Below are 14526 nucleotides of genomic sequence, written 5' to 3'. Positions count from 1 at the left end.
ACTTTATTTGACACCATGATCAGGATGTTGTTGTTACGTAAAACTGCTGGGTTCAAACTGAGACAAACTTAAAATGTTTGCTGAAGTTGCTTTTTAACAAGAAGAAACCCCCCCCAAGAGTCTATGTCTGCAGGCTGGAGCCTTCTCTTCTCATGCCCTCTCGTCGCTGACCCATTTGAAAATAACATGCGATTTTCATATTTTAACAGCCTAAATAAACATGTTTACAGCCTGATAAAAAAAAAATGAAATCATAACTTGATTGGCAAACACTTTACAGGGGGTGATTTTTTTCTATTACTCTTCCGTTTAAATTTTATGTAGGATAAAAGTTATGCATAATCAGGCTAAGCTGATTGACGGGCGGGGAGCCGTTTGTCAGGAGGCATAATTGCTTCAGCTCCAGCTCTTCGCCTTCTACTTTGCAAAAGTTAGTTCAACCGAATTTCCAAAATGGCTACCGCAGCGGATCAACTTCAAAAGTCCCCTTCAGAATCCAGTGGGTCACGTCACTGAGACTACTTCAATGTTTATGCAGTCTGTGCTTTTTAAACATATCTACATGCCCAAATTGTAATTTCATAATAGCACCACCTACTGGTAAGACACAGTAAGCCTTGTTAGGCTAAATTGGTTTCTAATTGAGGATGTCAATTACATTTTTTAAATTGAGAATAAACACTGAAATTCAATAGTTAATCATGATTAAAGATATTTTTTTGTAATTTGTTTGTAATACTATTATTTTGCAATTCAAAAAAGTTTTTCTGGTTTTTTTTTCTACCGTATTCTTTGAGGGTACTTACTGTAACTTTCTGATTGAATACAAACCTGCATTTGTTTTGAAAGAAAAAAAGGAACTTTTTACGGACCAAAAAGTAAATGAAAACAGCTAAAGAGAACCGTGAGAAATAAAATGTCTATCAAGGTGGATATATCATTTTACTTGTCAACTGAGCTGTCTGGATGTGTGTTCTTTTTTTTAAATGAGCCATTTAAAGGTGCAGAAGTGTCTTTCTTTCCATCACTGTGCTTATCTTACAGTGATAGTTCCCCAACTTACTCTGCCTGGAGCCCTCCAACCCTAACCATACACATCTATAAATAAACATATACACTAATCACACTGTCAGTCACACTCTTAAAAAATCTCTATTTTCAGAATATTGATCTCAAACAAACAAAATGTTTGTGACAACAAACTGGAAATACTAAAAACTTTTACATCACTGTTTATAGTGAAACATGAAACTTCCAAATTGTTATGATGTAACAACAGTAATTGCTTTTAACTGGTGGTTTTTTTAAACCTGACTCTCTGAAGATTAAAAACTCCCTACAAAAGTAGGATGTGGGGAAAAAAGGGATTGTGGCTCTCTTCACCACAGGTGAAGCCGAAAGGCGAGATGTGACTCGTCATATTTTCTTGTCTTTGTTTTAGTAGTTGTGACATCAGGGTGCAGTGGCTTATCTTCGGTGTGCCTAAAGGGACAAAATAACATGCATTTAATGCAAAAAAAGAATATTGAATGCCTTAAGTTCAGACCTTAATCATATCGTGATTAATGCAATAACACTAAAAGCCCTATTTCTAACCAAAACAAATAACTTTTACATTGTTTTTGACCTTTGGGTGTCTGATGATAAAAAAACACTATGGCTATGCCACATCCCGACATGCATCATAAATTGCCACAAGGGCCTGTGTCTACTGTGCTACTCACAGCCCTAGTTTCCTTTTTGCTGTTGGAATCCATGGCTTTCCATGTGCATAATGGACACTGGACAGGCTATGTTCATATAAGTTACAGAAACATCATTCTTATAACCTCCTAACCTTTGAACATTTTGTGGGTCTTGCTGATGCTTGTCTAGTGTACAAAGTGATCAACAGTCTGGCTCGTCCCCCACTAAAAGAGTTCATATCACTGCATATAGATAGAGGAAGAACAACAAGGACGACCAACAGAGGGGATTGTGTAATACAGCACAAATCTTCTGTGTTCGTCCAATCACTTCAGGCTGCTGTGTAGTGGTTATGCATAGTGTTCTTAGCACTATAACTGTTTTAATATCATTTGTGAATTTCACTGTGTATTAATTTAATGCTGTTGTACAGTGGTTATGTTTGAAGATGTTTTTAGTATATATTTTATTTCTTAAGACATTGTCTCTGACTCCTGCCCAGGGACTATGATGTTAATTAGCTCTTAGCTAATATAGTTAACTATGGCTAACAAAACATACACTGTCCCGGTAAATCACTTTCTAAGATAACATGTGCTAAGTAGGCCTACTACAATCGATCACCCTGACATAACTTGAAAAATCATAATGGAATAGAAGTAAATTGAACTTATCAAACTATATTTATATAGCACTTTTCATACAATGATGTAGCACATGAACACAAACCCCCCACAACCATAACCCATGCACAAGGTAAAAAAAAGTCTATGTCATAAATAAAAACAGGTAGGCTACCTGACTGAGGAAACAACGGATCACCTGAAGTCACAAAAAGTGAAAAAAATAAAAAAATAAAATCACAATAATTATATTGTGCGCACTGTAGATTTGAACTTTTGGGGATTTTGAAGGTTAGAAAACGCTTTCATGAATTCGTAATGAGGAAACACAGGAGCTAAGGTTATAATGTTAAAATTCAAGATGGGAAAACTAGACAAAAATAAAATGGAGGAAATAAAGACGAAAACAAAGCACTGTAATCTTAATAAAATGAAATAAATAAGATAATAACACACTAAAAGATAATCCAGAATATAAAATAGAATAATATAATGTAAAAATAAATAAAACAGACTCAGGTATAAAATAAGATAATAAATAAATATATAGCCTAAGTTAAGATAAAATTCAGTTTAAAGCCATACAAAAAAAGGTAAAACGTAATAAAAGTAAAGGCTTTTCCAGTCAATAAAAAGAGGTGGACACATCGTTTATTCACTTTGTAGGCTATAATCCTTTGCAGCTGAATAATCTCTGCAGCTCTGAAAGCAGAAAGAGAAGATAATAGAAACATAGTTTGAGATGAGAAAGGAGGCGGGAGAGCAGTTGCAGCACGAGCCATTTAGCGGTACGAACTGAAGCAGCTGTAGAGCGCGCGGCCCCTCACTACCCCTGCCCCCACGCGGAGAAAAATATGACCAAATACAGAGCCCGAGCGCACGCGGAGCTCTGAGCCCTGGATTGTGTTTACGACGCAGAGCACGAGAGCGGCACAGACACCGCGCGCTCCCGATTCTTCAGCCTAAACGCACTATGATTCTGAGCCCGCGAGGCTTCTCGTTACGACAGTTCGTTTGACGTCTCCGTCCCTACACGAGATTCGGCGCTGTGTCGTTTTTTGTGAAGCGCAGCTGCAAGGGACAGCGACCAGCCTCCAGATGAGGAGCAATCCTTCATGACGAAACCCTTTCATCTTAACGCGACGCCAGTGCGCTGTTACTGGTTTCTAGAACGACGTTTTAGTCCACGTCTAGGAGCGCTGCACATAGCTGAGGGGGAACCCGAGAATATCCCTCCATCCCATCCCGTCTATCCCTCCCTCTCACCATCTCTTTCTGTACCTCCGTCACCCCATCACATGCCAGAGCTGTAGGGGGCTCTTATCTAGTTAGGGACCAGGGGGGAAGCAGGGAGGCTTTTCGTGGCCGCGGTGGACGCACCCTCCGCGGTGAGGCTGGGCTGAAGCGCCGCTGTGTCGGAGGATGCTGCGGGAATAGAGCAGCTCAGAGTGGAAGATGGGGAAGGACCAGGAACTGCTGCAGGCGGTGAAGACCGAGGACCTGCTCACCGTGCAGAAGCTGCTGCAAAGGCCTCGGCCAGGGAAAGCCAGTAAGACCTTTTTTTTTCTTTCTTCCTATTCTGTTGCAAAGGTGAAAACAACACAATAATACAGTAGCCATATGCTTTTGCAAACACCTTTTGAACGTGTGAGGATGTTTCTCGTACCGTTACAGGCTACCAGGCCTCAGTGATGATGATGTAAATGTGTGTGCAGGGATGTATGTGTGTGATTTAGAGGGCGGGATGGACAGAGAGGAGGGGTTCCGTGCATCTGGATTTATCAGAGGAGATTAGTGGTGTGATTGGAGACTGACAGCCCATCTTGAGACCCCTGTCTGAGTGCACTGCAGCAGAGAGAGAGAGAGAGAGAGAGAGAGAGGGAGAGAGTGGGAGGAAGGGAGAGAGGGAGTTGTGTTTTTGATTAGGGATCTGTGTGACCCTGTTTTACAAGTGAGAGATATATTCCAGTGGCCTTAGCAAAGGTCCAGCATCACCTCCAATGACAAACTCGTCACATGATATTCAGTCATTCAAAGAAGTGGGTGGGTTAAAGATTATGAAAAGTGAGTGACTTGTATGCTGTTGTGTTTCCTCCACTATTTATGACTCTGTGCTCCTCGACTTGTTTAATTTCTGCAGGCAATATAGCACCACAGTATCCAACAATGTTTTGCTTCCACAGCCCACTCTAATGTGTGGGCAATACAGAGTGAAGCCAGCGAGGGCTGCAGATAGATCATTCTGTAGAGGCTGTTAGCTGCCACACTGATACTTCTGCTGATAAATAACCAGCTAATACAGTTATCAGAAGACAGGGACAGATGCTGCAGGGGCACAGCTGCATGAATTGCAATTTCTGCAGATGTGATTTAAGATATTAATAAGATATAAATGCCTTGTCACCGTGAGGAATTGAGTTTTGAAATGCATTCAAATATCCATTTTTAACAGCCATATTAACTCCAGCTCACCAATCATGTGATTGGCTCTCGATAATATCAAACTGCTGAAATGGTCCCAGTGAGGCAGGTTTAGGTTTGCAACATCTGACCAGTGCCCTCCACACAGCAGGTGGGCATCATCTGACTAGCAGAAGGGGGGGGGGGGGGGGGGGGGGGGGGGGGCAGATGTTTCTTGTAATGATTTTGTGACTTCAAATTCCTGTTCAGAAAAAGTACAATTTTGCTTAAATGACTGATAATTAAAATTTAAATTATACCCCACCTTTTAGTCACCCCTTAAATTATTTAATAGGTTCAATACTGGTGTCATGGTGAAAAATAAATACCAAATCCATCCATAGAATTGATTTTTGGATTGGACACAATTGGATTTTTACTTACTTGAATGCTGCTACGTTGCAGATGGCAAGGCTCACTCTGCAGGACTCAATGGACTACAGCACATGGCCTCAAAACAGTTTGTAGGAATCAGTGGGGCGCACTGCATGCTGGCAGGCGCCAAAATAAAGTCTGCAGGCTACAGTGAAGCAGAGCTCCTACAGGAAACCCAGAGGATTTAAGATAGTCAGCAGCCTGGTCTGGAGCCAAATGCACACATCCCTTGATGTCAAAAGAGAGAGTTGGTAGGGTCTGGGTAATTCAGGTACAGCCCATAATAGTGTCTGGGGTACTCAGTGGAATACATTATGTACAAAAGCCTGTCACAAAATGACCTTTAGGCTACAGTGAAGTGCACTTCAGATTCTGGTGGCTTTCAAACTGCTGTTTAGAGCATCATACAGAAGACAGGTAAGAGCTTAAAGCACAGTGAGGCACAAGGTAATGAAAGACATTTCAAGCATGAAATTCTGCATGTGAAAAGGAAAAACGCTTCAAAACACATTCTGCTTATCAGGTTAATGTATTAAAAACCTTGTAATTGTAACATACAGCCTGTCCTTTTCTACTAAGCTACTCCCTTTAACACATTAATGTGTCTAATTTAAAACAGTCGAGTCACTACAACATTTTTGTGCTTTATAGAAAAGTCTGGGCCACACTGGTTCAAAATAATAGAGAAGCGTGTCTCTCTTTGATACATTACTGTTCATACAATGTAGCACAGTCATCGGTGTGAGGACACATTCTCCCTGATGACCAGTTAATAGACTTTATAAGCGTTTTTACAAACTGTCTTATGACACAAGGCCATTGATTTATAGTAAGCTTGTTGTACTATAGAGTACTTCATCAATGTGGCATTCTTTTACGTTATGTGAATATTAAAATGTTCTTATACCGTATACTTCATCTAAAAGTAATATGAGCTATTCAACTAAATGGTATTTATGCAGTATTTAATTTACACATTAAGGTATTTACACACAAACAGACTTTTAATATACACTTCTTTAATTAATGAACCAAGCCATTTTTAACAATATAATAAACATTGATGCTTCAGTGGTAAGAGGGACATTTTTCTGCTTATGAGAAAATTACTGATGCAGGACTGTAATTAATAACATAGTAATTATCTTTAATTCTTGATACTTAAATGTTAGTGAAACATCATTATTAACATTTGAGTGCTCAGCACTTATAATACAGGTGAATAAACACACTTATGATTTAGTCAGTAAAATATAAAGTGTGATTTAAGGACAGTTTCAAGTTTCTTTTTAAATATGCACCTACAGAATTTGTGAAGATAAATAAAATATTGACACATAAAAACAATTGTATTTATTACTTCATTTTTAGATCAATGTAATCTAGTATCTAAGGAAAGGGAGAAAGCGCTCTGAACTTGGATGTAGTGAGTTTATAAGCAGCTGTTGGGAGATGCATGCTTTAAGCAGAACATTAAAACAGCTAAGACATTCCCAATAAAAGACACAAAGGATCAAAATAAGTCTCAAAAGAGACATTTATGAAAAAGGGACTGAAATGATCCACCAGTATACCTGTCCCTGACTTGTGTTTCTCATCATGTTTCTTATTATCATCATCTTTAATGGAGCAGCGTACATGCCACAATCAATCATTCATCTGTCATCCAATGACACAAGCTGCCTTCACTCCTCAATAAACACTCGATCACTTGTCATCATCGTCACATTACCAACTGACTACATTATTTTATCGTCACATCCTGGGGTAAGCACTTCTATAACTTACACTTGTGGGCGTTTCGAGAGTGCTGTCGAGCCCTCATTGAAGGTTTAATCACAGCATCAAGGACACTCCTTACTCAGCTGTGCCTTAGCTCCTTCTCTCTGTCGGGTGAAGCCTAGCTTGATCCAGCATCACACTGTATTCTATCATTTGAGTAACTGACTTCTAACGCTCATCAGAACCTGCTTTGTGTTTAAAGTCGGGCTTTGTGAAACTTCATGTGTGTCTGAAACTAGGTTCGTCTGAGTTTTTGAAAAGCTGAGTGCTCTCGGGGATTACCTGCAAAGTGTCTGCAGGACACTGATATTACCTACGGCAGACCATGGTCCATTCTCTAAGCAAAAAACAACAAAAAACAAACAGGGCAGATTGAAGCAGCCAGGCTATAATGACAGAGTGGAGCTGAGTGTCCCAAACAAACAGCAGGGGAGTGTAACATCAGGCTGATGTTAACACAGACCTGTTTGTCATCTGGCACAGGACAGTTGTGTGTGTGTGTGTGTGTGTGTGTGTGTGTGTGTGTGTGTTTGTGTGTGCGCGTGATTTGTGGTAATAAAGTATGGATGTATGATTGAATGGTCTGTGCAAAAACGTTTGAAGGAGCATGTAGGATTCCGTTTGGTGAGTGTGTGTCTGTGTGAGTTTGATGGGGTCTGACAAAGACTCTGCACTGCTGCAATTCATTTACTCCAACCCTGGCCAGACATACAGTCTGCACATATTCACCTGCATTACAAATACACACACACATGCAGAACTACACACCCTTGCAGACACATCTGTTGCCAGCTGGAGAGTCATCGTCAGTTTGCTGTCAACTCTCCTTCTGCACATGGCCCTCGACGAGGTCAGGTGTGTTTGTGTACATGGAGCAGACCTTGAGTTTGGCCTGATGTCTGTGTTTGTTAATGGGCCGTTTCAGCGTTTGTGTGTCAATGGGGGCAGTGTTATTTGTATTGGTGGTTGTTTATTGCGTGTCATTAAAGTCTGTGTGTGTGTGTGTGTGTGTGTGTGTGTGTGTGTGGTTGTGCTGATGAAAACGATTTGTCTGTGTGTGTGTGTCGCATCTGTGGAATGATCAGGATTCAACCTCTGGCACACTCTCCCTCCTCTCTGTTTGCTGCCATAAGAGACTGACATATGCTTACAGCGCTAAACGATACTATCTGCCTCCTTCCTTTTCTTTCTTTTAAAGCCAGGAGAGATGCAAGCGCTCGAGGACCATTCTAGAAACCCCCTGTCTCCCTCTCCCCCATCTCTCTGTGTCGTTGTGCAAGGCTGGCAGAGGAGTAGAGCAGATGATTGCATCCACACCAGTGCACACTCACAAAGGAGTAGGCAGGCAGGCATAGAGGAAGCTTCACATACTTGTCAGCTACAGTCTTCATATTGGTTAACTGTGCTATGTCTGACACTATAGGCTTCAACCAGAGAAAGACAGTGAGGGAGCTTCAGGTTTGCAGGTACAGCCATAATACAATGAGCACACAAGTGTTTAATATGTTGTGCTTTAGTGTAAATAATGCTAATAGTTTATAAGTTATAGTTATTTAAAATCACATTACATTACTAAAGCCTTTGTCCATGCTTTAGTTTCAATTAAAGGATTCAACGATTAACTAAGCATCCAGAAACTTCAGAATCAGATGGATGACAGCAAAATGACAAAAAAAGATTTCAAACCTGTTGTAGGCCTATAAGAAATTTGAAGAAAGAAATTTGTTCTTAAACATCAGTTGTGCAGTTTTCAAGAAGATTCTGGAATTCACCAACATTTTCTTACCTTTGATTTGTGGTCGTCGCCCTGGTTTTGTCTGGCTCCGTCGCTATCAGTCGGCCCCTTTCAGCCTTTTTTTTGGGCCGACATGTTGAATCGGCGTTAGCGGTCAGTGAGAGGAATCTCTCTGATTGGCTGTATGGAGGTTTCATTTACCTCCAGCTCTTGACACAGGTTCGGGAAAGCCCCTTGAGCATGCTGCTGTAGTATCCATGCTTTCACCCATTAGTCCCTTATTTGTCTCCCCTTCTTTATTTTTTCCACTAAGTTCAAGGGCTGACAACGCCAGTGCCATTATCAATGGCATATTGATTGAATGGCATATCAATATCAGATATTATTCTTGATTAGTAAGCTACCTATAATACGAGTGGTGCATGACAGCGGTGTGAAAATGGTCTTCTCGTATCATAAAAGCGGACCACCGCCGTCCGCTGGCATGGAGAGTTATTGCCTCTCATGCATGCGCAGAGCGTACGTGGTGGTTGGCCATCAGCTGTAGTCTTTGCGGTGTGTTCTAGTGCAACTTTTAAGCCAAGACATGAGGCGAAGTGAGGCATAGCCACAGGTGGCCTTCGTCGCCACTAGTTCTTTGCTGTCTGCTTGGTTTGTCATGGGCCTTTATGCACATTTGAGTTCCAAAATTATATTTTTTGTGTTTCCCTATTGTACACGTTTATTTGATTAACAAACATATTTCAATAGATGATTGACATGTAGTCAACTTTTATTTAAGTTCTAAAAAGTTTAATCTAAACTGCAAAAGGGGGGGCAGCTCAGTCTGTAGGGACTTGGGTTGTCAGGGGTGTTGCTTTCCTGTTAGAGAAACTGGTCCCTGTTCATAATCAGACTGTAGGTTTAATCATATAATCCACTGTGAAGATAACACATCTCTGTCTATGTAGCAGTGGAGAAAACTCCATTTATAAAAAGTGTGTGTCAAAGAAAGCGAGCAATCAAGTGCACCTCAAGCTGTTTTTGTATAATAAGACTGACCAAAAATGACACTTTTTTTGTGTGTGGATTTTAAGTTGTATGCCTAAAATGGAATTAGAAACCATAATTTTGAGAGAGTGGAGTCTTTTCGGGACGAGTTCCCTGCACTTTATTCCAAAACATCATCACTCAGCTCTCTGCTGACTGCCCCGGTTATTAGATTACAGAACAGATGGGGTAGAGGAGGAGAGGTGAAGGGATGCTTTTGCTTTGTTGAAACGGGAATGGTGCTCAAGAAGTAGACATAAGAAAAGAATGAGACAGCCATAAAAAAAGAGGAGGGGATCATTTTTATCTGATGAGCAGGTGGGAAGGATGGGGGAGGGGAGATGGGCTGAAATGATGAAAGAGCGAACAAGGGAACAAGGTGATGAAACAGAGCTGAACAGCATTATGTCCACCTCATTTTTATTGCAGACTGCTATGCAAACATTATGCCTCTCGGTGTCTTTCTCTTTCTCTTTCTCTTTCTCACACACACACACACACACACACACACACACACACACGCTTACTCATCTGCACGATACACTGCACCAAAAATAACATCCACATAGTTTAATGGGTCAGTGGAAAGTTCAGGAAGCGGAAAAGGTGATGAGATGGGAGGAGGGGCGAAGCTTGATGATGGAGACAAGCAAGCAAGACAAGAAAAAAAATTGGACAGGTGGAAAAAGGAAAAAAGCAGGAGAGAGATGGAAAGAAAAAAACAAAGAACTGGACAGAAAATGTTAGAAAAGGAAAACTACAGGGAAAAAATGGAGGAGAAGAAAGGGAGTTAAAGAACAGGCTACTAACATTTAAGATGTAGCACCAGCTGAGATATAATGCAGAGTTAAGATAAACTTATATTTACACCTTAGTTAGGTGTTAAGTGCTCAGTAAAATACGGATGCAATGAGCATCATTTTGAATGGTTATATAACTTGGAGGGGGGGGGGGGGGGTCACTGTCTGTGTAGCATTGGTAATGTAACCTCCAGGATAGATTACATCCTTTAGAAATGTATAATACATTTGTTTTGTTCTGCTTTGTTTTCCATGAGCAGAGATCATTTCAGCCACTCAATAACACACTGACATGGGGCGCTGGTGGCGCAGTGGTGGCTGTGGTCTTCCCGCCCGGGTGCGAATCCGACCTGTGGCTCCTTTCCCGCTGATTCCCAACTCTATCCACTGTCCTTTCTCTCAATTAAAGGCACAAAAAGGAAACAAATAAATCTTAAAAAAATACCACACTGACCTGATGTGACCGTGGTTATTTAAATCTAACTGTAGATTCAAGGTGTTGGCTGTAGGTATCACCTAATCATTATGCATTTATGAAAAACATTTTCCCTGCTGATTGTGGATTAAGGTCAGTTAACAGAACATAAATTATATTCAGCTGTTAGTCTGTTCAGGCTATTAGCAATCATCACTTGAAAGGAGCAATATGTAAGATATCTACTGAATGAAATCAGAAAATGACCTTATCATCAGACATTAAAGAGACAAGCTATGTGAGACAATATATGGGTATGAATTTCCCTCAGGATCAACAAAGTATCTATCTATCTATACCAATTATAACGCTCTACTAGTTAAGATGAACTTAAGTAAACAACTAACTAGATTCAGTGTAGGGTTTAGTGTGGACTACACCAAAATGTAGGACAGAGCCCACGTTGTTGGGAATCTGTCTGGGACTCAAGTTTTGAACACATTCAGCAGCAAAAACAAAAAACATCCACTTAAAAACAGAAAAGCACAGACCAATTAAAACCCACAACCGACATTTGACAGCTCAGCTACTTGTTTCTATTCTATTGGATTATGTCCTGTTCTATTGTTCTACTTAACAAATAAGAAGGGAAGGGGAGTAGTTGGTCTGGTCTGGATGGAAAGACCACCCACAAAATGAGAAGGGCAGCCGAGTGGGACCTCCTTAGCTCAAATAGTCCCTATTAAAGAGGTGGCATTAACCACCTGCTGTACTGGCTTACAACACACACACACACACACACACACACACACACACACACACACACACACACACACACACACACAAATGTCCCCACCATCACAGGACTGGCACAGAGAGGTACAGACTGTTGGAATTTACATTATCAGTGGTTTTGATAATGTTGAAGTTTAAGGCAGTCAATGCAGACAGGAACACAAGTCATAAGGCTCTGTCTCACTCACTCACACACACGCACACGTGCACGCACACACACACACACACACACACACACACACACACACACACACACACACACACACACACACACACACACACACAGACACACACACACACACACACACACACACACACACACACACACACACACACACATCTTACAAATGCAAGGACGATCTCTTGCAGACATGAGATTTAAATATCAAAGATAGGCTATAAAGAAGACAAATATATGAAAATATAAACATACGAATAAGCAGCCCAGTGTTGTAGCATTTAAACATACAGTATGACAGTAGCTGTATGCATGTGTAGTGAGTGTGCAAGCATGCAAAGATGTGTGTGTGTGTTTTTGCATCTGCATCTCTAACAGAGCTGCTGCAGAGTGTGACTGTGCTTTTTTTTATATTGCATTGCAGGACTATTCCACTCACAGCCTGAATTCACAACACTTTAAGTATATTCTTACTGCTTCAAATACACGCTTGAGCGACTAATAAAGGCAGGAAATTATGGATTTTTCAGACCCAAATCCTAAACTTACACTAACATGGTCCAGACAAGGTTTTACTGTACTCTACATGAGAAGCTCTTAGAAATGTTCCGCCCGGCTCCCACAGTGAATACATTTAGCATCGCCTTGGGACTTTCTGAATGAATGCACGGGCTCTTGTTATGTGAGTGGCCGCTAAAGAAGGGCGGTGACACAGTTTGGGTGAGGATTCAAGGCTTGGGAAAATGTGTGGAACACTGACACACCCTTAGGTCCAATATGTATACTTTCAGAGTTTCATTTCTTTCTAAATGAACACCGAACATTTGCCAAACACCTCTAGATAAGTTACTGCCTGGATGCTTAACCTCTACCCCCTTTAGTCACAACTGCTCTGCGGGTCAATCTTCCCTTAGCAGGTCTCTTTAGCAGTCGAAGTGAAAATTGTGACAGATTTACCATTGAAATGTCTGGTCATTTTTGTGACGGTTTCTTGTTTAAGAAAGAAGTAGACAAAAGCAGACTTCTCATAGTCTGTTGGTTTTGGTGTCTGAAATGGTGTAACTAGTTTGCTGTTGAGGTAAATGTTGGTCCCATAATTTAGAAATGATACATATGCTTGACTTGTATTTGTTTTCAGCTGCCTCTTATATGGGAAAAAAGGGTCCTCGCGTTCCTGTTGTCCACACTTCCTTGCAGCTGAGTTGGAGGTCGGAGCAGGCCGTGCATGAATGAGGACTGTGGTGGTTGAGGGACAACCCGGTCCGATGGTGGAGCCTGGGCGTCAGGGACATGGGTTGGTAGTAGTGCCCGATCACCTCGCTGACGGTTGGGGGAGCTCCATCTTTGAGAGCCTGGCTTCTTCTGCTGAGACAATCATTGGGTTCATAAGAAAAATGTCAACTTTGATTGGCTGAGCAGCCTCTTATTCATACCTTTAAAAACAGTCTGTCTTTATCATGAAGTCCTGCTCGACTTCAAAAAGTTCTTAACTTAATGTTAGCTGTTTTTGATTGTTTGAGTTTCACTGAGCAGAGTTTGATACTAGAAAGCTTCTGATCTCCACCTTTTGCTGTAAGGAAACAGTCTCTGTTCTTTAATCTCACCTTAAAACATTAATGTATAGCCCAATGTAGTGACATAATTTAACAATTTCCAGAAACGTACATAATAGGTGTCCTTCAGGGACAATATGCAGATGATTTTAGGAATTATTGAAGAAGTCATCATTTTAAAGATGAACTTTAACTGAAAATACATCAGACATAAATGAACATTCATTGCAGTGATTTAAAAAACAACAACCTTTAAACAATGCCCGGGGGGACTTCAATGTTCAGGATTAGGACTAACTCCTATTTTTGCTATTTAAATACTTTTGATGTTATTATAAGTCCAGTAAATAGTGAGAGACAGAGCTGATAGAGAAATGTCAGCTAAAATCTCTACTCTAAAATCATTCATATTTACCAAACAAAATAAAGTAGTAGACAACGTGTCCTTAGCTTTGGATGTTAAGCTCGGTTACTGTTAAGTAGATTTGTGATTATGCTTAAAAAAATCTAATCTCACATTAGAGGGGTTAACAGTGTACAATCCGTCCCCTCCATTCTTGATCTTTTGTTTTTGATTTTGACTGAGAAAAAAAAAAAAAACCACACTCTAAACTTACGGCTGTGTTCCTAAAACTGTTGTCATGATGTGTTTGTGAAATGATTTCAGCCCCCCCCCCAATATAATGGTAGGGGAAACACTGGATTTCCCTGGAGACAGACTCATCATCATATCGCTGTCCATTAGAGCACATTATGAATCTGTATGCTGTAACATCAACATTGGGTGTGACAAAATCAAATCTGCATGGCCGTGTCTCTCTATCTCTATAACACTGAGCTGTTCTTGTTGTATGTTTGTGCATCCTCACAAAGGACCCAGTGACCAGAGACAGGACAGATGTTGAGTCTGGACTAAATGTGTTTGCGTGTGCGAGTATGTGTGCATGTCTGTGTGTGCATATATACAGCCAGTGGTTGAACAGATGTTGGCTGTTGGATTGCTGCCCACACAGATGTAGATTTGCAATAGGTCCCGTAAAGTACCTGACCTTTTGAGACATGCACTTACTGGTTACAGGTTGCTGGTTTATGTGT

The 14526-nt window shown here is 40.7% G+C and overlaps 1 protein-coding gene across 7 annotated transcripts in view; it reads left to right on the top strand.

Annotated features, from left to right (window-relative positions):
• The first annotated feature begins 3370 nt into the window (after positions 1-3370).
• Positions 3371-14526, top strand: part of caskin1 (CASK interacting protein 1) — a 95612-nt gene continuing 84456 nt past the window's right edge. For all 7 annotated transcript variants that reach the window (XM_061065369.1, XM_061065367.1, XM_061065372.1 and 4 more), the window contains exon 1: positions 3371-3858. In XM_061065369.1, the coding sequence (XP_060921352.1) occupies positions 3765-3858 (94 nt within the window). In that variant the 5' untranslated portion in view covers positions 3371-3764. The remainder of the gene's footprint in view (positions 3859-14526) is intronic.

Source organism: Labrus mixtus, chromosome 20 (genome assembly GCF_963584025.1).
Source record: "Labrus mixtus chromosome 20, fLabMix1.1, whole genome shotgun sequence".
Taxonomy (NCBI): domain Eukaryota; kingdom Metazoa; phylum Chordata; class Actinopteri; order Labriformes; family Labridae; genus Labrus; species Labrus mixtus.
Note: the sequence above shows the minus strand (reverse complement) of the source record. Positions and strands in the feature narration are given on the sequence as shown.